We start from the raw sequence: 22,303 nt of genomic DNA on the forward strand, positions 1-22,303 counted from the left end.
TAATTTTTGATCAGAGATATTAAGCATAAAATTTTCTTCTAATACTAGGCTGCTCTTAAAGAAATAGAACAAACAATTTAAGTTGTTAACCAGAAACTATAAATTCTATGACCTGTGCCTCATAGAATAGATTAGGTGTTCTTTTTTTTCACGATGTATTTTGACTTTAGAAATGTATCTATAACCACATATTTCTTACATTTTTTAATAGGTGATGAAATGACAAAAGTCACTCTGTTCTTTGATCCGTGAATCTGAAATAATCTTTCATCAAGTTCCATCTCCTTTAGCCTCATATGGAATGCATCTCTCGGTCTATTGTTAAACTAGGATGACATGTCTGGAGCTATCAGAAAGAGAAGCTGGGAAGAACATGTGACCCAACGGATGGGACAGCCTTTTAATTCTGATGGTTATAACACAGCATGTCATCATGGACTAGTAGCGGACAGCTTGCAGGGAAGTATGGAACAAGATTCATCTCTAAATGTGGACCATAAAGAGAAGTGTGTTTCGCTACCAGACTGTTGTCATGGATTGGAGCTGAGAGATTTTCCTGGGAGGCCAATGGGTCACATTTCAAAAGAGGTGGATGGAAGTGACAGCCATGAAGGAGAAGATCAGTTTCTTTCTTTGGAGGCTAGCACAGAAACACTAGTTCATCTATCTGATGAAGATACGGATTCTGATATCTACCTAACAGAAGATAAACAGATTTTAACTCCCCAAGGGCCGAAAATATCAGGCCAACAGGATGTTGAAGGAGCAGGCTCCTTAATAAAGACACTGCCCATCATGGAAGGTAACCAAGATTCTCAAAACTCGTGGGGAATGACTAGTGATGCTGATTTAACACTGGTAGAAGAAAGTGAAAAGAATAAAGTTGTTGACACTATAAATAAAAGCCTGGAGCTTTGTAATGACATAAGCTTAAGTGAAATAAAAGATGCATCCCAAGTAAATACATTTGATTCTTTGTATGCGAAAGATACTGTGCCTGAGAAACAATTGCTTAATTCTGCTGTGATCGCTCAGCAAAGAAGGAAACCTGACTTCACTAAAGATGAACAAGAAAGAAACCATCACAGTGTAGTACAAGAAGAGTCCGTGGCCGCTCCTTTTACAGACAGAGGGCTGCCATTATTAAAAGCAGATTTGGGGAGTTGCTTTCTGCAGCCTCCTTCCTGCTCCAGTGGAATGTGGGCTGAAAGTGGCCTGGAGAAGAGTGGTTTTTCAGAACATCAAAACAAAAGTCCTCCAAAGGTCAACACAGAAGATGGCATGCAGTGTTTACACATGAAGGACTCCCTGACCACCCAGGAACCCTCAGATAACCAAGTCAGACTTCGCAAGAAAAAGGTAAGACACATGCACAGATTATCTGTCTTTTGAAATTTTGTAAATGTCCCTATTTTCATCCCTTCCTATTTCGCTTGGATCATAAATATACATAGTTATTTCTCTTGCCTTTCAATGTAACTACATACTTTAATAACTATCTGCTTCATGAAAGCATTAAAATAGGTAAAAATTAAAATACACTAATATTTTATTTCTCTAATAATATTTATAATGATTCATGAGCAGTCTGTTCTGGAATTGTACTGAACACAGAATTTTACATCAATTTATTTAGCTGGAATAGGAAAGCCACTGGAGAGCTCATAATTACATAATTCAAGGCCTTCCTTCTGAAAATAGAGCGCTAATTTTTAGAAAAAAAAATTGTAATTTTTTAAAATTTGGGCCCATTTCTTTTTTCTTCAAAAAGATATTTTATTATAATAAAAGATATCTTATATATAATAAATATGTAAGTTACATATTAAAAAGATGTCTTTACATATCCAAATACAGTAATACTTCCTCCTTCTAAATGTGCTGATATACCTTGTTAAATGATACCCTGGAGCCACGTATGGTGGCTCACGCTTGTAATCCTAGTGCCTGGGAGGCTGAGACAGAAGGATCGCAGGCCCAATGACAGCCTCAGCAAGTAGTGAGACTCACATCAACCTAGTGAGACCCTGTGTCCAAATAAGAAATAAAATCACTCTGGGGATGTAGCTAGGAATAGAATGCCTCTGGGTTCAAATCTTAGTACCACAAAAAAAAGTGATACTCTGGAAACTTCATCATCAACAGATATATTGCGATTTCTCTTTCTTGCTGCAACTTTCTGTTAAAACATCCATCTAAAAAATGCCAAGAACTGAAATTAATTGTCAAGACCCCTTTGACTGACTCTAGGGATGTCATGTTCCTATGTGAGAAAAGCAGCAGGCACTGGAGTGGCAATATATAAATTTAGGTTAGCTTAGTGTTTCTCTGAAACTTTTCAGACAATGTAGTGTTATATAATCCTGATATAACTCCAAGTACAATTTCTTCTTCTATATATCTATGGTGGCTATTGGCATTGAGGAAATCCTGCAGACTAGACACTTTGTGCAATAATTAAATGTTATTTTTGCCCTTCTCATGATATAATCTTAACCCATAATTATAATTCTACTCAACATGAAACTAATGTTCTTAGCTCTGTTTAATAGAGGCTACCTATCGACAATGAGGGAAGATAAAAAATTCCAACTCTTTTTGTGATTAAAAAAAAATATCTGGTTTCTATAAACTGGTTTTGGTAACAAACTTGACCAGTAATGTGTGATGAGTTAGTTTCAGTGAACTCAAAGACTTTACAGCAAACATCAGTGTGCTAAAACTACATGTCAACAGACTACATGTCTGTGCTTCTGGCTAACTCTTCCTTACGTAAATTGCATTAGAATGTTAATGTTCCATAAAATTGTTATGATTGGAATGCCCGAAACACTTTTTTAGAAATTTCTATATATCCTATCAAGTCGTTTGGCGGGAATACAATAATGACATCAGAAAGTCTTAGCTGACCCCTGACACTGTTCCTCTAAAATAAGACAAATCCTATCCAACTGCTGACAGAAACATTAAACATTCCTGAAACGTATGCTCACCACTTGGACATTTATATCAATAAGAATGCTGGAACAAATTTATTCTTGGACATGTCACTATAATATGGTTACATTTTGAGAGTTGTAATTATATCTCCTTTATAAGTTCTAACTTAACTATTCTGTTCTGAGCACTTCATATTCTAAAATGTTGTGTCATTGTCTGATGGAATATTTACTTAGACTCATTTAGAATGCCTTCTAATGAACAGATTAAATATTTAAGTTAGAATCAAGTTAGAACTTGATTCTAGAAAATATAGCAATGGAAAAATGCCTTAGAACTAACATGTATAGCTGGGCGTGGTGGCGCACGCTTTTAATCCCCGTGCTTTGGAGGCCGAGACAGGAGGATCGCGCTGGCTTAAGAGACCCTGTTTCCACATAAAAATGTATAAAATAGGTCTGGGAGTGTAGCTCGGAGGTAGAAGGGCTTCCAGGAACCCCAGTACCACCAAAAAAAAAAAAAAGAACTAACATGTATAATAATTTTTATTTTATTCATTATTGAATGCATGTTAAATTCATTTAGTTGTCAATTAGACACTATAAAACTTTACTGAAAAAAACAGAACATATTCATAAAAAGTACAGAGATGTTTATTATTATATTGTATTATTGAAAACAAAAGGAAATAGCCTATATTTTTATAAATAAATATTTCACTTATGAATTATTTTGTTATTTATTTTTATTTATTATTTATTGGTTGTATGGAATGCTGTTATAGCCGTGTGTGTGTGTGTGTGTGTGTGTGAGTGTGTGTGTGTGTGTATGGTACTGGGGATAAAACCCAAGGGCATTCAACCTCCAAGCTACACCCCCAGTCCTCCTTTTTATTCTTTATTTTGAAACAGGGTCTCACTAAGTTGCAGAGGGCCTCACTAAGTAGCTGAAGCTGACTGTGAACCAGTGTGATCCTCCTGTCTCAGTTCCCAAGTACTGGGATTACAAGTGTACGCCACGATGCTCAGAAAGATGTTCATGATATAGCATATCTGGACAAAACAGTGACAAACCAATAGGTATAACATATCCTAACTATATATGCAAATATATATGTACATATGGAAATTGATAAAAGTATAGATAGGAGAATAAATTCTCTATATGACTAAATAATAATGTGCAGAATCCTGCTTAAATAGGTACAATATTAACAACACTTTAAATGAGTGGAATTAAAAGGGTAAAAGGGGGAGATTTTCACATTTTACCTATTTAATTTTATAAGAGGTAATAGAATTATAGATGAAATGCATAGTGAGCAGAAGTACAAAATAAATAAAATATAGATTTTACTATTTGAAGAATTTTCTGCATGTGCAAAACAATCTTCTATCTATATAATGCTAAATATTATTATTTTGTGAAATAAAAGAAAATATTTAAAAAGTTTTTTAAAATCTCAGCAAAAATTCTCATCAGAAATGTGATTTCCACAAAAAATGTCAGTGCAACTAAGTTTAAAAATAATATGCCGTGTGTGCGTGTGTGTGTGTGTGTGTGTGTGTGTGTGTGTGCGCGCGCGCGCGTGTGTGTGTGTGCATGGTGCTGGGGATGGAACCCAGGGGCAACTACCTCCAAACTACACCTCAGCCCTAATTTTCATATTTTGAAATAGGGTGTCACTAAGTAGCTGCGGCTAGCTGCCAACCTGTGATCCTCCTGTCTTAGCTTCCCGCACTGCTGAAATATGCCTTTTGAAGGGGTATACAAGCCACATGTTCATGTCTGTAAGGCATTATATATCAGATACTGGAAACAGTTTGATTAATTTTCTGTAACATTAAAATTATGTGTTAGTTATGGTGATAGATATGAGACCCTGGAAAAGTAAAAGGAATTCCGAGCTAATATAATTTTAGTTAGAGAACTTTAATCAGCTCATTACTTCATGTGAATGAGTCAACTTCTTCACTGAAATTCTAAGCATCAATTTCTTTGGTCAGGATATTACCAAAGAGCTAAGACTTGAAGAAAAAAAAAACTAAAACAAAACCTACAAGAGAGTAAAACAGTTCAAATAATACTATAGCAAATATGTGAAAGAACTACCAATCTCACTAACTCCTACGGGCAGGGAGCAGGGCAGGGTGTTAAAAAAATGCACAAAGAGTTGTGTGCATGTATGTTTTTATTACACTGAACCCCAATATGACATATAATTGCAATGCACTAATAAAATAATTTTTTTTGGTAGTACTGGGGGTGGAACCCAGAGGCGTTCTACCTCCAGGCTATACTCCCAGACCCATTTTATATTTTATTTGGAAACAGGGTCTCACTAAGTTGCTGAGAGCCTCACTAAGTAGCTGAGGCTGGCTTTGAACCCATGCGATCCTCTTGTCTCAGCCTCCCAAGCGCAGGGATTACAAGTGTGCGCCACCACACCCGGCTAAAATAATTTTTTAAATAACAATAAATAAATGTAATACTAAAATGACATGCTTGATGGTGTCATCAATAAATCTGTACAATAAATGAAATGCTATACTTTGTTCAAGTGCTTGAGCTCTTCAATATGTGAAGATATTAGAAATTAAGGTTGCCAGGCGTGGTGGCGCACGCTTGTCATCTCAGCATTCAGGAGGCTGAGACAGGAGGATTGTGGTTCAGCCTCAGCTACTTAGTGAGGCTCTTGGCAACTCAGTGAGACCCTGTTTCAAAATAAAGAATAAAAAATAGGGCTGAGGGTATAGCTCAGAGGTAGAATGCCCCTGGGTTCCATTCCTAATACCACAAAAAAAAAGAAAGAAAAAAGTTAACTGATTGAAAGACATTGAGAGGTTAATATAATTCAGTACACATCAGCAGCTTGACTAAAGAAAAGAGTCTACAATAAATAGAGCAATGAATGTTTTGCATAAACTTTAAAATACTTTCCCAGTAGAAATTCTCACAAACTGATATTTTAATAAAAGGGAAATATGAGAAAATTCAATTAAAATAGTGTTATAGAGACATTGTTATACCTTAGATATACAGTATCATTCCCTGAAACCTGTAATTCTTGGCAGGCATTCATTTTTTGTACAACTGATTTCTTCTTGGTATCCAGTAATATTTCTGACCGCCTAGGAGAGCCACACATGTATTTATTAGAAGACTGAATTGGTGAGAACTGCACCTGTAACTTATCTAAGCATTGCCTTTTTGAACATAATTTCCTTAAAAATGACGAAATAGGTCATAAAATTGAAGCTACTGAAATCAAAGGAAAATTATACGGATTGTGTGCTGACAGTAGTGAATGAACCATAGGATCATGTGGCCTATGATGAGCTCTCATAGGGCTTTGGCTGCATCCTGGGGTAAAACAGCTGGTTAAGAGCAATTCTCAGACAGATTCCAAAGAAATCTGGAAGAGGGAGACGGTCTAAGAAGTGGTCTCTTTAAACCAAAAGCGATGGGAAGATGGAGAATATTCAGGGGAAGACTTGAGGTTAAACTTTTTTTTTAAGAACTGGTGATTTTGTCATTGATGGTGGTTTACTAATTAAAGAGAGCCCAAGATTCCACCATCTATAAAAATTATTTAAATATTCTCCAAATTTCTACATGATAATAATTATATTAATACATAAACATATTTTACTTCTTCACATAAGAATAATAAATCATATTACAAACAAAGCAAAATAAAACAATATTGCAAAAAAATAATATAAATCCATTCCCTATCCCAATAAAAACCCACATTTGGGTCAGGTATGTGGCTTAATGGTAGAGTGTTTTCTAATATGTGTAAGGCCATAGGTTTGATCTTCAGTACTACAAAAATAGAAAATTTAAATTAAAAGTCCACATTCTAAACTAAACTAATCTAGGGTCTTACCTTCCTGTATTATTGAGACCATAGACTTGACCATGACCATAATAGCAGCTTAAAGAAACTGCATCTGTCAAATACACATGGTAGTTGGTAATAAGCGGTCCTGCATCAATATGTAAGCTCAATGTAAAAACTTAAAGTAAAAAAAATTGAACTTCAGGCCTATTTTATTGATCTGTTCTTTCTTTCTTTTATCTTTCTTTTTTTCCCCCTATGGTACCAGGGATGAAACCCAGGGGCACTCTACCTCCAAGTGACACCCCCATCCCTTTTTATTTTTTTATTCTTTCTAATTTCAAAACAGGGTCTCACTCAGTTGCAAAGGGCCTCGCTTAGTATCTGAGGCTGTCTGTGAACCACGATCCTCTGGTCTCAGTCTCCCGAATGCTCAAATTATAAATGTGCACCACCGCAGTTGGCTTCAATCTGTTTTTTCTTGATTCCTCAACCATATCCAGGTCAGTGGGGCAGAGAGTCAAGAGTGACCACACCCCCTTCTGCACTAGTAATACTCAGAAGGGGCACTTTTTCCCCCTCATATTTCATGGGCTAGAACTTAATTGCATGGTTACATAGGAATTGGAGATTTAAGAATTGTAGCCTGCATTATGGGTAAGTATGTATCTGCTAAAATCTCCATGATCATGAAAGAACAGGAAATATTTAGGCTAAGTGATAACAGTTAAACATATGGAGAAATAACACCTTACATAAATATATTCCAATGTATTGTGTGAAAGGAATAAGCAGAATACATATGTGTTCTGTAGTATTCTTTATACATACTTAATACTTTAATTTCACACTGCAGTATACCTTTTCATGTTAGGAAGCTGTTACATATTAAAGTTATATTGACCAAATGCTATACTATTTCTTATAGAGATGCCATCTAGAAACAAAAATATTATATTGTACATACTATGAGTGTTTGGAAAATACACAACATTAAATAGCCAAGACAGATAAAGAGCAAATATTTTTTCTTACCTTGTCTTTAAAATATGCATACATTTTGGTAAAGCATACCCATCCCTGAAATGGCATTCTTTTTATCTGTCTCCTAAATGCCTATATGGGAGCCTTATAAGAATGGAAGGGTATTTTGAATCATATGTGATATAAAAAGTAAATTATGTAAAAATGGAATGTATCAAAGTAGGAGGCTGGTTTAAAGGATATTAGAAAAGAAAACATTAACTAAGAAATAAAAACTGAAAGAATGGTTAAGAGAAGACTTGAAGCCGGGCATGGTGGCACACGCTTGTCACCCCAGCATTTGGGAGGCTGAGACCAGAGGATCGCGGTTTGCAGACAGCCTCAGCTACTTAGTTTGGCCCTCTGTAACTCAGTGAGACCCTGTTTCAAAATAAAGAATTTAAAAAAAAAATGGGCAGGGGGTCAAATGCCTCTGGGTTCCATTCCCAGACCCACAAAAAAAAAAAAAAAAGAGAAGACTTGAGCTAATGTAATATATAGAATGAGAGCAAAGACTAAGGGAAGAATTAAAGTTTATAAATAAGTCTTGTACACATTGACCAAGTAGGAAGAAATGGTTTGCAGGATAAGTATATACAGATTTGTAGATAAATTCATAGTAATATTATTCTTTTATACCAAGGTCACATTGACTTTAAAGATACAGACCTGTTGAGCAGATTATATTTTCTTTTTTAAAATTTTTATTGGTGTATTATAGTCATACATCTTAATGGGATAAGAGATAGTGGAGGCATACATGCACACATTGTCCAATTAGCCCTTACCCAGTTCCCTCCCCTTCCCTCCCCATCCCTCCTTCCCATGCTTGGCTTAGTGATTGGCTTTGATATGTTTAAGTACATCATGTGTTTTAGAGTTTCCCTCTTCCCTCCTCCTCAGTTAGGTCACCTTATTTGCTTATTGGCTGGTCCAAAGGTAGTGAGTTATCATAATTGATTGCTCACAGATTATATTTTCTAAATCCTCTTTTTAAAATTTACTTTCTTAGGAAAAGAATTATAAATGGTAATGAAAAGTTGTTACTAGATAGATAATTTGGCATAGATGTATGATATATCCTTGACAATTTTTTATAAACATATTTTTACCTGGATTTGGATCTCAGGAAAAGCTAATAGTATTGAAAGTACACTATTATGTGCTTTGTTAGGCCACACAAAACTATCAAATTATTTCACTCCACTTCAACAGGTTCTTCCCTGATAAAAACTAGAAAATATAAGCATATTTGTAGATATTTGAGGCTCAAATATCTTGCTTCATCACATATATAATTATCCTAAGACTAACTACACATGCAAAATCATTTAATTTTATGATAAAAGAAAATACAAGATAAACTGTGTAGTGAAATAAATAATAATAATAGATACTGAACTTTTCAATATCGCAGGCTCTTTTCTATGTACTTGGTATACCACTGTGAGCCAGACAGTGAAGCCCTTATGTTAAGAAGAATATAGTTGTCCAAATCCCTTTAGAGTTCTCAAATAAGGTTTCTATTTGACTAACAAATAAAGCTAGTACTGAAGGGAAAGTAGTAAGAGGGAAAGAAAAAGAGGGAGAGAAGATAGAAGAAAAGAAGGAAAGTAGAGAGGGAAAATAAGAGAGAGAAAGGTATGGTAAAAGAAGATAGCAAAAGAAGGATTGGTCCATCGCAAGAAAAAAATGAATCCTGAACAAAATATGGATTTGTAGGAGGACACTCAGATTCTAATTTAACGTGATGGTGTAGTGAGGAAGATACACTATCTCTAGTGATTATAGACCAAATAGAGGTGAAGAACCGCTATCATTTTGACAAGGTTCTCTGATGTCTAGAGCTAGTCCTCAGGACCTATATTTCTACCAAGCTCAACCTGAAGCCCTCATGAGCTCTCATTTCAAGATCTTCAAGTGTTTTCTCTTTGGAGTGTGTGTGGGGGGGGGGGGGCTTTCTCCAGTTTCTTCAGCCAAGTTGTTCCATTCTCTCTACAGTCATGGAAGACTTACTCCTAATAAAATGCATATATTTCTCTTTTGATCCTTATGTATAAGGAACAACAAATTCACTGAAATTCATTTTATTCCACCATTGTTAGCTAAAACATAAACTCACTGAAGACAGGTATTCAATCTTGTGTCTGTAGCATCTGATCCAATACATAGAAGCTGGATATAAACACTTGAATGAATGAATGAATGAATGAATGAATGAATGTCTTTATCATGGTAATTGATTTATTTTTCCAAAAACAATATCAAGCCAAGAGCTCACATTGCTGATGCCAAAGAAATTAAGCCATAGAACTAAAATTATTTGCCAGATATACCATACTTTATATGACAGTCTACTCTGTAAAACCTGGATCTCTGAGACAACCTCCAAATTTAAGATTATTATTATCCTTTGCCACAATACAACTGATTAATTCCAAGCCAATTAATTATATGGCAATCACTCTTCTGATCACTATTATGAATATTATTAAGACTATACTCAGTCTACTGCTCCAGAGAAGAGAGAGCAAGGGTGGGTATAAAAAGGCAAATGTCACAAAATTCATTCATGTTTATTTGATCCTTTAATTTTATATGTGTTTTATAATATGTATGACATAGCAATATGAAGTCCTATTGTTTGTAAGTTAGTAAAATACACATGCTTAGTGAGAAGTACATAATCATAACTGTGAGGAAGCCCCTGGACTAGAGATTCCATAGCTTTTCTGGTTAATGTCATTTTGAGGAAGTTGGGGACAGAGTAGAGAGGAAATGTCAGGAAAAGTAGAGTAAGAGATTGAGAGAAAATGAGTAGGAGAGACTGAGGGATAGGTGTTCAGGAAGTATAAGATAATAGTACATTTTTTTTAATTTGCATTGAGAATACCACATAAAGTAGGGAGTTTTGCTATTAGGTGCCTGAAAGGTAAATATGTGAGTGTGTGTGTGTGTGTGTGTGTGTGTGTGTGTGTGTGTGTGTGCGTGCACGTGTGTGTGTGTGTGTGTTATACTATATAATTATATAAACATATATATTCTGAATGAAAGAAATTAGATCTGAATGTTTCCTGTTCCAGATGTTCTGGAAAATACAGTTATAAATTGTGATGGACCTTTGATCCAATCAGTGACATGGAGCAAACTTGCAAATTTACATTACTTATTAGCAAGATCATTAGTAAGTGCACATTAACTCAACATGAGCTTTTATTGGAGCAAGAATTAAAGTACTTTTATAATGTTATTTTAAATAATGAATGGTTATTTCAGGGCCAGTGGCACATTACAGGTTATCATAATAGTGAAACTGATTTAGTTTCTTCCTCATGGGTTTTTGTTACTAAAAACAAAACCCAATTTATTAATCTTTTAATACCAAGAAAACCATATAGCTTTTGGCTGCCTCCCTCAAAGAAGTGCCAATATCCACAAAAGTTGGAATAACTTGCATAACCTCCATAGCAGAGCCCAGCCCCTGTTATCTGGGTACCAGACGCATTGGTGCCAACAGGATCTGGTCATTTTCTGGCTCATGTTCTTAGAAATAACATACTTATCCTTTGTTGCCAAAAAGCTCTCCATTCCATAGATAATTTCCTAACTGTAAAGAAAATTATAGTGCTATTTTAGATAACCTCACGGTTTTCAAAAGAAATATAAGCAAATAGGAAAGCACAGTTTTACTCTTTTCAGTTCTATTTCTACATTGGCTTAGGAATAAAACTAGTGATTAATGAATCCCTTCAATTTTTAGGTTCTATTTCTTGGGCCAATGAAACTTCAAAAGGATTTACTGCTTTTTTTGTACATTAAAAATTAACACAGGTATAAAATGTTGAAAAAGCATCAGTATTGGGTCTAGAAAATGAATAGCTTGGCCTGAGCTTACTTTTCTGGCCAAGAGAGTTAGCTATGATGAGGGGAATGAGTTCAACCCAACGTCTGAGCTGTTATTTAAACTTTGTGAACCACACATGTCTCTGGAAACTGGAGACAATAACCTTCACTTCACAAGGTTTCTTGTGAACCATAAATGAAACAGAAAATGTGGTTGAACATCTACATAGTAACTAGAATCAGCTAAATTCTTCAACCAAAATTTGAAGTGAGGTTCTGGCAGTCAAATAACTGAAGAACTGTAAAGTTATTTTATCTGAGAATAAGTCAACTCAGTGAATTCTATATTGATGGCATATATAACCATCCAGCACATAACGTATTTAAATGGAAACTTCTGGAGTACTGTGTGATCCATGATAAGCATGCACAACTCCAAACCACCTGAGTTTCAACCTGGTTTTGTCATTTATAAGTTTGTGATTTTTGCACCTTACTTAATATTTATGTTTCAGTGTTTCTGTCTGTATGTTGGGATTTCTCCCTTTATTAAAAAGCCTATGTAGGCCGGGTGTGGTGGCCCACGCTTGTAATCCCCGCACTTGGGAGGCGGAGACAGGAGGATTGCGCAGGTTCGAAGCCAGCCACGCTGGCGTAAGAGACCCTGTTTCAAAAATATAAAATAGGTCTGGGAGTGTAGCCCGGAGGTAGAAGGGCTTCCAGGAACCCCAGTACCACCAGAAAAAAAGAAAAAGCCTATGTATATATGTATATACATGTATGTGTGCATGTATGTGTATGTGTATGTACATATGTATGTGTGTATATATATACATATATATACTGAATATATATGTATATATTCAAAGACTAAATAAAAACACACATACACACACACACACACACACACACACACATATATATATATATATATATATATATATATTTAAACTGTATCTGAGACATAGTAAATGGCATGCAGTTTTAGCTATTAATAGTAGTAGTGATAATTGTTAGTTTATTTTGCTAAATATCTTTAGTTGTAGATCTGAGAGTAAGCTTAACTGTAGAGAATAATTATGGGAGAAGACTGACAAAATTTGAGGGAGACTTTGGAAAATATGTGACCCATATGGGCACCTTTTGCTATCTACTTTTTAAATATAAAGTAAATCCTGGAATATGCATTTGTTAACTATTACGTATTTTTCCCATGTACATATCCAGGTGTGATGTAGGATCTGAATAAAAGTCATACATGCATCCTAATCTAAAGGAGCTTACTCATTAGTAAGGACAATGCAGCATACAAATAGTTAACTTTAATATTAAGTTAAACTAACTTAATGAAAAACTTACTGGTTTTGAAATACCAGCACAATAATTTAGTGGTTCAACTTAATTCGAGGTAAAATGCACTAAGATCTCTGGAGATAAGATCTTAAGAAGCCGGGTGGCGTGGTGGCGCACACTTGTAATCCCGGCTCTTGGGAGAGGGAGACAGGACAATCATGCAGGTTCAAAGCCAGCCTCGCTGGCTTAAGAGACCCTGTTTCGAAATAAAAATATAAAATAGGTCTGGGAGTGTAGCCCAGAGGTAGAAGGGTTTCCAGGAACCTCAGTACCACCAAAAAAAAAAAAAAAAAAAAAAAAAATTTTAAGAGGCCCCTCACTGAGAGACCAAGGAGGGAAGGGCCTCCCTCCATCACAGGTTCCCCTAGGAGCTTTCAACATGCACTTTGGAGTTTGCATTTGTGCTAAGGAGGGAAAGAGGGATTTTTGTGCTATTTTATGTTCTTAATAAATTCAGTTTTATTTCATCTTTAAATGCACACTCAAATTTTAACAGAAGCCGGGCGTGGTGGCGCACGCTTGTAATCCCAGCATTCGGGAGGCTGAGACCGGAGGATCACGGTTCGCAGACAGCCTCAGCTATTTAGTGAGGCCTTCTGCAACTCAGTGAGACCCGGTTTCAAAATAAAGAATAAAAAATAGGGCAGGGGTTTAGCTCGGAGGTCGAATGCCCCTGGGTTCCATCCCCAGACCCACAAAAAAAAAAAAAAAAAAAAAAATTTAACAGGAAGAGAAGAAGCAAACACTTTGCAGAAGCCATAATATAAAAGGAAACGTTTTAGAGGTTTTGTTTTGTTTTGTTTTTGTTTTTGTTTTTTGTGGTACTGGGAATGGAACTCAGGCGCATTCTACTTCCGAGTGACACCCCCAGCCCTATTTTTTTTTTTATTCTTTATTTTGAAACAGAGTCTCACTGAGTTGCAAAGAGCTTCACTAAGTAGCTAAGGCTGTCCACGAACCACGATCCTCCTGTTTCAGCCTCCCAAATGCTGGGATTACAAGCGTGCAGTGCATCACCATGCCTGGTTTAGAGCTGTATTTTTAGCAAACCATTCCATGGTTTTGTGAAAATCCAAAGAGGATGCAGATACCTCATATGCCATACCTTAGCTTAGCTAATGCAGCTTTGTCTTTTCAAACTTATATATTTAATATGCTTTCATTGGTGCATTATAATCTCACATCTCAATGCAAATCATGTTGTCAATACATGCACACAGTACTTGTTGGGCCACACCCCTGCTCCCTCCCCTTCCCTATACAGAGTACTGAGGTTGACATTGGTATTTTCATGTGTGTACACAAAGCCAACTCTAGTAATTCCTTCAATGATCCTCACTGTTACCCTCCCCTTCTCCTAGACCACCTCCCTGATTCCACTGAGGTTTCTCCTTCATTATCTGGAGTCCTTCTGATATCTCAATTACTTTCTAGCTTCCAAATATTAGGAAAACATGTAACCCTTCACTTTCCATGATCGGCTAATCTCACTTAACATTATGTTCTCCAGTCCTTCCATTTTCCTGCAAATGACATAATTTTTTTCTTCTTTTTTGCTTAGTAGAATTCCATTGTGTGACTATCCCATAATTTTTAATCTATTCATTAGATAATTTTGTCTTTTCCTAGTTGAATTCTTTTGAGAAATAAAAATTCAAGATACTGATACCTCATCTTCTAAATACCAGCCCTGTTGTTTCCTCTTCCACTCACATATTGACCTAATGAATAACTGGAACTTAGAGTCACTTTTAAGAGACATCAAAGGTATCTTAGTTATAGTGGAATAGACAATAAATGTACTTTATAAAGTTATGATGAAAAATGAAACCTCAATTGTTATATAAGTATGAGTAAAAACTGATAAGAACAGAACATGAGAATGTACAGGCCTCTGAGCAATTTAATCTCCTGATGAATGACAGCGTGTTTGGGGAATAGTAATCAATGAGCAGCCTCTTCTGTTATGAGGAACAAACACTGACTAGGAAGACTAGTGCTGAAATCCAGTGTGCTCAACAGCAGCTTTTTAAAAAAAAATTGTATTGGTGCATTGTAGTCATACATCTTAATGGGATAAAAGATGGTGGAGGCATACATGCACACAGCACCCAATTAGCCCTTACCCAATTCCCGCCCTATTCCCTCCCCCTCCCTCCTTCCCATGCTAGGCTTAGTGATTGACTTTGATATGTTTGCTTAAGTACATCATGTGCTTTAGAGAGTTTCCCTCTTCCCCTCTCCCATCCCCTCAATTGGGTTGCCTTATTTGCTTATCTATAGAATCTGCTTGTTTTAATAATATTATTTAACTTTTATTTAGATTAAATGTCAATTTATGCTTCATGCCCATTTATGAATTTCTAAATGAGTTAAATTTTTCTTAAGGGAAATATGAAATATATGAAGCACAAACCTATAGCAGGGTAGCAGTGACACTACGAATAAAAAAGTTATTTCAAAATACATCTTATGTAAAAAATATCTGCTCAAGGTCTACAATAGGCAAGCATAATTTGAGGTTCAACATTTGATTCTTGAAAAAATTGAAGTTTTTATTCAGACTTGAGGTCAAGGAGGTGACAAAATGCAAAAACAAAGTGGTCGGTTCTCTGCTTCCATATGTTTCCAAAGGAGGTGATTTCAAAATGAAACCAGAAGCATGCTCACTTTTGAGGGCCATTAGATGGGCTCCACTTCACACACAAAGTCAATAAGGCAGACCAGGGCCTACATTAAGGCATTAAGAACCAAGGGCTGAGGGAGCCTCTCAGTGGTAGAGCACTAGCGTACCAAGGGCTCAGTCCCTAACACAGAAACACATACATACACACGAACAACAGTCTTGCTCTTAGGGGAAGCGTAGTTACTTCTCACAGGATGTATCTGCCACTATGTAGATGAGACTTTAATTTCCTATCCATTCTTTAATAACATTCCTCGTATTTTGTCTTAATTTTATTGTAAAAGAGTATGTGATGTTTAATGCCCTGTCCTGTTCATTTATCCAACAAACAAAAATTAGTTAATTGACTCTACCATTGCAAACAGTATCCTACAGACAAAGAGGAAATGAAAGACAGAGAAATTGCTTTTCCTAAGTTCATGGAATGTTCCCACTGGAAGAAACTTTAAAGATCCTTACATTTTACTTTAAACTGGAATAATGTGTGTGTGTTGACAAGGCCCAAGAGCTGTAACTTAAGAGCGTTAATAGTGGTATGTTCTGTTACCAATGCAAAGTTGCTGCCCCACAGAGAAGACGCTGAGTTGCATATTATTATAGAAAAGGTATAATTTAAAAGTAATCAGAAAGAATTGGCCAACATCAAAATGTAACACAAACCTAATATTAAGGGTTTTTTTGAACTATGAAAGGAAATGTTTTATCCCTCAATTTCAGGCATTTGTCCACTTTGTGTGCACAGAATAAAAAAACAACCTTGAGAATTTAACATTTCAGGTATAGGCTGACAAAAATATAACATAAATTTTTAAAAACTGAAAAAGGATTCCAAAATGGTGTTTGTTTTTCTCAGCTTCACCTGGATTTTAGTTTCATAATACAAAGGCACTTTTCATTCAATTCTAATATTCTGTACTTTCCCCCTGTGATCAACCATAGACTTTTATCATAAATATTATCTCTGTCCACTTAGAAGTTACAAAGTGCTTTCTCTCAGATGTCTGCAGTGTTTGGATTGAAGCTTGATAAATTTTAAACAAGCTGAAAAGTATTTCAAACAAGGCCCATACTGTGAGCAATCATTAAAAAGGCATAGGGAAAAGGAAGTTAGCTAGTAGATTTCAGTATAATTATCATACAAATTTTTCTGAATTTTTCTGTATTAGCAGTGATCACATAAAGCTTTAAATTTTTATACTTAAAATTCTGTCTAGACTGGAAACAAAATGCATTCTAAATTGTATATCAGCCTATAATAGGCGATTTAAAATGTAAATAAATCTATTTTTGACATTCCAAACCTTATATATTATAATCCTCAGTCCAACCCTGAACACTAAGACCATTTACTTTCAAACAGAATAAATGAGCAATTGTGATGCTTACATATAGCCAATTGACTATAAAGTTTAATTTCTAGCTTTCATATAAATCTTTCTATTTTTAGGAAGGCCAGATGTATGCTGGAACTGTCAGTCAGTAAATCACTAAATTAATAAAAGAATCATGCATATGAACTGCTGCCCAGGACTGTGCCCTCAGCTTTTCTTTCCAGAGACAGAAGCCTATACAATATCAAGTTGAGCTTATAATCACAGCAAAACTTGATGCCTGCACAAGGCATCACTTCAGGTAGAAAACAATGGGGTGGGGCATGTATGTAAGAAGGAGAGGTACAGGCTTAGGAAGAAAAATGTTAAGCTACTATTATCAAGGTATATTGAGGCCATTTAATGATGAGAGTAAAACCAAATATTGTAAATAGTAAAAATGGCCACACTCTGTTTTCCTCTACAGTAAAGGGAATGAGGAAAGAAAAATAAAAGTCAGCCTCTATTAAGAAAATATGTAATAAAGCTGGAAACCATGTGACTGAAAGGGAATACAAAGTAATTATAAAGCCATGTTTGAAATAACAAATTGATGTACCCAACATACTTAAGGTGAATAATGACTTCACATGGGTATTTTTATTGTTCTACATTTCAAATCCTGGGCAGTTATATTTTACACAGCATTTTCAAGTAATTATTACCATTTCAACCATGCATTACGTATTTGATTCTGGAAGAATTACTAGGACGTATGCAAATATTTTTACCTGAAGTTGCTGGCCTAGCCTCTTTAGGATTCAAGGTAATCTTTCCTCTGCACATCCATCACTGTGCATGCCCATTATGCATGTGGTCAGTGGACATCCAGGAAAGAAGGAACAGGTGGATTCCCTGACCCTCACTGGTGTGGACCTTGAGGAATGGCTTATGTTCAAAGTGAGATATTTACCTTCTCCAAGTGCCACTGCCTTTTGTTTTCTCTGCACAAAATTTCAACACCACTTTGATAACACCTTTGTGCATTCCAAACCTTTTCATCCAAAGACTTTGCAAAACTATCTGAAACTGAGAGAACGAAACAGGTACATATAATTAAGAGTGAGTCATAATCAATGCCCACCAGTTTGACTATACAGTTCCATTCCATCCTTTCACTTAGGAAGGAATTTTAAAAGGCCAATGCAAATCCAACTGTATCCATAGCTCCAAAAACTAAAGGAAATAAGTTCTTGTTATAAAAAAAAAAAAAAGACTTGGGGAGGGTGGGGCAAGATGGCATTCCAAGAACATGCATTCCTCAGAGAAGCCCTGGACACCAGATTTTGGTTTAATATCTGATTGGGACAACTTAAGGAGAGCTTTCCAGTCATGACTCCTATCTAGAATTCAGGAGAGAGTGGATAACAGCGGAATTAGAAGCAACATGACGATGAGGCACCCACCACGCAAGAAAAGTGATTTTTGGAAGAACATCTCAGAAACAATTAGAGAAAAGACTGCTTCAGCCGCACATGCTGAGAACTCTTAACAACATACCTTGTAAGAAAAATGACCGAACGTGGTAGAGGGAGCCCAGCAGCGCCAGGCGGGAAGCCCAGCAGCTCCTCCCAGGAAGCTCAGTGTGAGGGCGGGAAGCAGAGCTGCGCATCCTGGGGAGCTCAGTGCAGCTGGCTGCTGCGCTCCTCTGTGCTGTGCTGGGGTCTGTGGTGCGCTTGGAACAGCAGACCCTGCTCTATGTGGTGAGGCTATGGGTCTCCGCTCTTGGAAAGGAGATAAAATTCATTGCTGCTGAGTGCTCAATCCCACAGCCTCTTCAAAACACACATACTGTCTTCTCTTATTAAAAAAAAAAAAATATCGGAGGGGATCAAAAAGGCGGCAGCCATAGCCAGGATTCAGAAGATACAGACAAATTCTATCCAATTCACCTGGAACTTTTGGAAAAAAATCCCCACAAAGGGGGGCTGCTTCTGCCTCACATGCTTAAGAATTCTGGACATCATATCATGTAAGGAAGGAGCTCAGCAGAGAACTAGGAGGAAGACGGTAGTGGCAGCGGCGGCGGAGGTGGCGGCGGTGGTGGTGGTGGTGGTGGAAGCTAGTATTTGGGAGAGACAGAGATCTGACCCAACCCACCCTGATCTTCTGATGAAATTGCCCCAAAGGTAGAATGCTACCACCACACATGCTTAGGAATTCTGGACAACATGCAGTGTGGGAAAAGTGATTGGGAGAGAATTAAGATGGTGGAGGCAGTAGCAATGGCAGTGGCCATTATTTAGGAGAGGCAGAGATCTGATTCAATCCACCATGATCTTTTGAAGAAATCGCCCCAAAGGTAGAATGCTACCACTGAGCATGCTCCAGAATTTGGGACAACATGCTGTGTGAATAAGGTGCTCGGAAGAGAACCGAGATGGCTGTGACAGTGGCAGCGCTGGTCAGTATTTGGTAGAGACAGAGATTTAATCCAATCCACCTCATAATTTTAAAGAAATATCCTTAAAGATATAATGCTACTGCTGCACATGCTCAGAAATTCTGGAAAACAAACTGTGTGGGAAAGGTGTTCAGGAGAGAACTGAGATGGCAGTGGCAGCAGCGGCGGTGTTGGTGACCAGAATTTGGAGGGGCAGACAGATCCAGTCCAGTCCACCTTGAACTTTTGAGGAAATCTCCCCAAAAGTAGACTGCTCCTGCCACACATGCTCAGGAATTCTGGACAACATACTAAGTGGTAAAAGGGTTTAGGGGATTTCAGAGGGAACCCTGCATAGCCAGGATGGGCCACCATGCTGCATGTTCTGGGAGTCATCATCCCTCATGGCCACTGCGCTCTTCTGAGCACAATGGGAGGCCAGGGTACACGTAGAGCAGCAGAGCCTGCTCTCCGAAGTGAACCTGTGGACCTCTGCCTTTGGATGGAAGACAAAATTCATTGACACTAGGTATTTGGGGTCCCAGCTTTCACAAAAGACATGTACTGCTCTCTCATATTAAAAAAAAAAAAAAATCGAAGGATACTGCATGTGGTGGCGCACTCTTGTAATCCCTGCGCTTGGAAAGGGGAGACAAAAGAATCACGCAGGTTTGAGGCCAGGCTTGCTGGCTTAAGAGACCCTGTTTCCAAATAAAAATATAGAAAAAAATAGGTCTCTGGGAGTAGAGCCTGGAGGTAGAAGAGTTTCCAGGAACCCCAGTACCACAAAAAAAAAAAAAAGGAAGAAAAAAGGAAACATCTGTAGATGACCTGCTCATAATGCCAGAGAACAGAGCCCGATACACAGAAAGACAGCATGGCCAGTACTGGGGCCTCTGAGGCCAGGATAGGAGCCTGCCTGGCAATTAGGCTGGTGCCGGGGCCAGTGAGGCCAAGATCGGAGCCTATCATGAGGCAAGGCAAGTGCCTGGGCCTCCGAGGCCGGGATTGGAGCCTGCTGAGGGGTTAAGCCAGTGTTGGGGCCAGCGAGGCCAGGATTGGAGCTTGCTGTGAGGAAAGGCTTGTGCTTGAACCTCCGAGGCCGGGATCAGAGCCTGCCGAGGGGTGAGGCTGATGCTGAATGCCAGCGAGGCTGGGATCAGAGCCTACCATGAGGCAAGGCCGGTGCTGGGGCCTCAGAGACCAGGATTGGAGCATGCTGAGGGATGAGGCCGGTGACGGGGCCAGTGAGGCTAGGATCAGTGCCTGCCGTGAGGCAAGGCTGGTGCTTGGGCCTCCGAGACTGGAATTGGAGCTTGCCATGTGTCGTCGCAAGGCCTGTGCTGGGGTCAGCAAAGCTGGGATTGGTGCCTGCCATGCAGTGAGGCCATAGCTGCAGCCAGTGAGGTGGGAATAGTAGCTTGCCTAAAGGCAAGGCTGGTGCTGGGGCCTCTAAGGTCAGGATCAGAGCCTGCCATGAGGCAAAGCCGGTGCTGGAGCCAGTGAGGCTGGGATCAGAGTCTTCTGGGTGGCCAGGCCAGTGCTGGGGCCTTCAAGAGTGGGATCGGAACTTGCAATGCGGCATACACAGAGAAATATCAAAGAAAATAAAAAATCAGATGCTCTCTCTAATATTCAAAAACTAGGAAGAAATGAGTAATAAGAGGAAATAGTGGAAGAAAGGGCCCTATGGAGGAGCAAATAAGGTGACCAATCAGAGGGGATGGGATGCGGGATGATGGAATCTCTTTAAAACACATGATGTAGGTAAACAAATATATCAAAATTAATCACTAAATCAAGCATGGTATTGAGGGAGTGGGAGGGAGTGGGATGGGGATTGGATAAAGGCTAATTGGATGATGTGTACTTGTATATCCTCACAAGTCTTTTATTCCATTGTGATGTTTGACTACAATGCACCTATAAAAATATATTTAAAAAATAAGAAAATAAAAAATTTTAAAAGGACTTGTTTCAGAAATTAAAATGTTTATCAAAGACTGAGGATATAGCTCAGTGGTAGAGTGTGTGCCCATGAGGCCTGAGTTCAAACCCCAGCACAAAGCAGTAGTATTAAATACAGTTAATAGATTCACATTGTTAAATGTCCATATATACAGATGGGATAAAAATTGTTATAGAAATTTTAGCTGGAAAACTTCATTGATTTGGAATCCATCTTTACCTTAGAGCCATTATAGAAATGCACTTATGAATTAAGCTAATTTAACAATTGTTATAAAAAATTCTACATCCCAATATCTCTTCATTTCCTCCAACAATCACTGTGCCACCATTTAACTGGTCTCTAACCTCTATTCCTGATCTCTTCCAGTCCATTCTCCACACTGCAACCCAGGTACCTTTACACAGTGTATATTGGTGCCTCTTCCTTCAATAGCTGCAACATTCCAATATACAAGGCAGGGCTTTCAAGAGCAGTCAACACCCAGGCCCTAATTACCTACATTCGTCTCATTTTGTGTGTCTTGCCATCTCACGGTTTAGAGCCACATTAATGTTCTTCCAGTTACCTGTTCATGTTTAACTCATTTTTGGTCATTCCTTGAGTTTTATGTTGTCAGCATAACAAAACTTCCCTAAATCCAAAACCCACAGATTCTATCTACATAACATTTAATTTCTTCATATTTTGCTTTACTTATTGTGAAATTTCTTTAACTCACTAGACCAGATCAGCAGTTTAATATTCAGGTGTATCTACTTTCTTACTAATTGTCCATTAAAATACTCATGGTTGCAATTATGTTTAATTTATATAAGTTCTATGGAGCAGTTACTCTAGGCCAAGTCCCCTTCTGGATATGAAGGATTCAGAATAACATCTTTGCTCCAAA

General features: G+C 37.6%; 1 protein-coding gene across 1 annotated transcript in view; it reads left to right on the forward strand.

Annotated features, from left to right (window-relative positions):
* Nucleotides 1–336: 336 nt before the first annotated feature.
* DLC1 (DLC1 Rho GTPase activating protein) overlaps nucleotides 337–22,303 on the forward strand; it is a gene marked incomplete at both ends in the record, with an annotated part of 393,015 nt that continues 371,048 nt past the window's right edge. Inside the window, one exon of the mRNA XM_080710066.1 lies at nucleotides 337–1,359. Coding sequence (XP_080566192.1) covers nucleotides 337–1,359 — 1,023 coding nt within the window. The remainder of the gene's footprint in view (nucleotides 1,360–22,303) is intronic.

The sequence above is a fragment of the Muscardinus avellanarius genome, assembly GCF_963383645.1.
Source record: "Muscardinus avellanarius genome assembly, chromosome: 14".
Classification (NCBI taxonomy): Eukaryota; Metazoa; Chordata; class Mammalia; order Rodentia; family Gliridae; genus Muscardinus; species Muscardinus avellanarius.